Source organism: Octopus bimaculoides, chromosome 9 (assembly GCF_001194135.2).
Source record: "Octopus bimaculoides isolate UCB-OBI-ISO-001 chromosome 9, ASM119413v2, whole genome shotgun sequence".
Lineage (NCBI taxonomy): Eukaryota > Metazoa > Mollusca > Cephalopoda > Octopoda > Octopodidae > Octopus > Octopus bimaculoides.
The window spans coordinates 22,039,801-22,040,677 of record NC_068989.1 but is presented as its reverse complement, the minus strand read 5'-3'; the positions used below and the strand labels follow the sequence as shown (position 1 = coordinate 22,040,677).

The 877-nt window shown below is 37.5% G+C and overlaps 1 protein-coding gene across 1 annotated transcript in view; it reads right to left on the bottom strand.

The window, feature by feature from the left end:
- LOC106868019 (transient receptor potential cation channel subfamily A member 1) overlaps positions 1 to 877 on the bottom strand; it is a 143,923-nt gene that overhangs the window by 37,786 nt on the left and 105,260 nt on the right. The window contains exon 16 of the mRNA XM_052970331.1: positions 488 to 588. Within this exon, the coding sequence (XP_052826291.1) occupies positions 488 to 588 (101 nt within the window). The remainder of the gene's footprint in view (positions 1 to 487; positions 589 to 877) is intronic.

The following is an 877-nucleotide window of genomic DNA, read 5'->3' as shown; positions in this document are numbered from 1 at the left end:
TCTGTCTGTCTGTCTGTCTGTCTGCTTGTCTGTCTGTCTGTCTGTCTGTCCGCCTGTCTGGTTGTCTGTCTGTCTGTCTGTCTGTCTGTCTGCCGGTCTTTCTGTTTATGTATGAATATATATACATAACCTTTTTCTAATTATCAAAGTGAAAGGTCATGTCATAGCCGACCAAATAGTTACACATCTACTGAAAGGTCGATGTATCATATTATCTCACTATCGCTTGTGTAAATCAACGGGTGAAGGTAATTCGTCGACGACAGTTCACTTTACATAGCTGGAGTAATGAATCATAATGCAATAGAAAGCAACATGTACACCAAGAAATCGAGTAACATTTCATTCAGTTATGATCTATAATGCAAATATTTGTGACGGTATTGATTGCAGAGATCCTGGGGTCGGTGAAATTAAATGATCATCCAACGAACCATTGTGATTAGATGAGTCACTAGATGTCTGTAGTTTTGTTTAGATTAGAAGCTTTTGTAGATGTATACTTACGTTAAGAATGCTCATCGGTTTGCGTTCCATTTCACCGGAATCATCTTCAGGGTTCTGTAAATATTTGAAGTTGTACTCAATCTGCCGAAAAAGAATGAAGAACATTAGTTATACATACATACATACATACATACATACATACATACATACATACACACACTCAAACTCACATACATACATACGATAACATTGAACACTTAGAATGAGTGTGCAGCACCACACTGGTGAGCAGATATTCTTTATTTGTAGTTTAACATCCAAGATGGAGACGAGTACCAACATTCCATGTAGGAGGGTTGATAATTGCTGAGAAATTTCTCTCTCTGCATGAAACCAATGGTAGTCTTGCTGACGCGCATATAAAGTATAT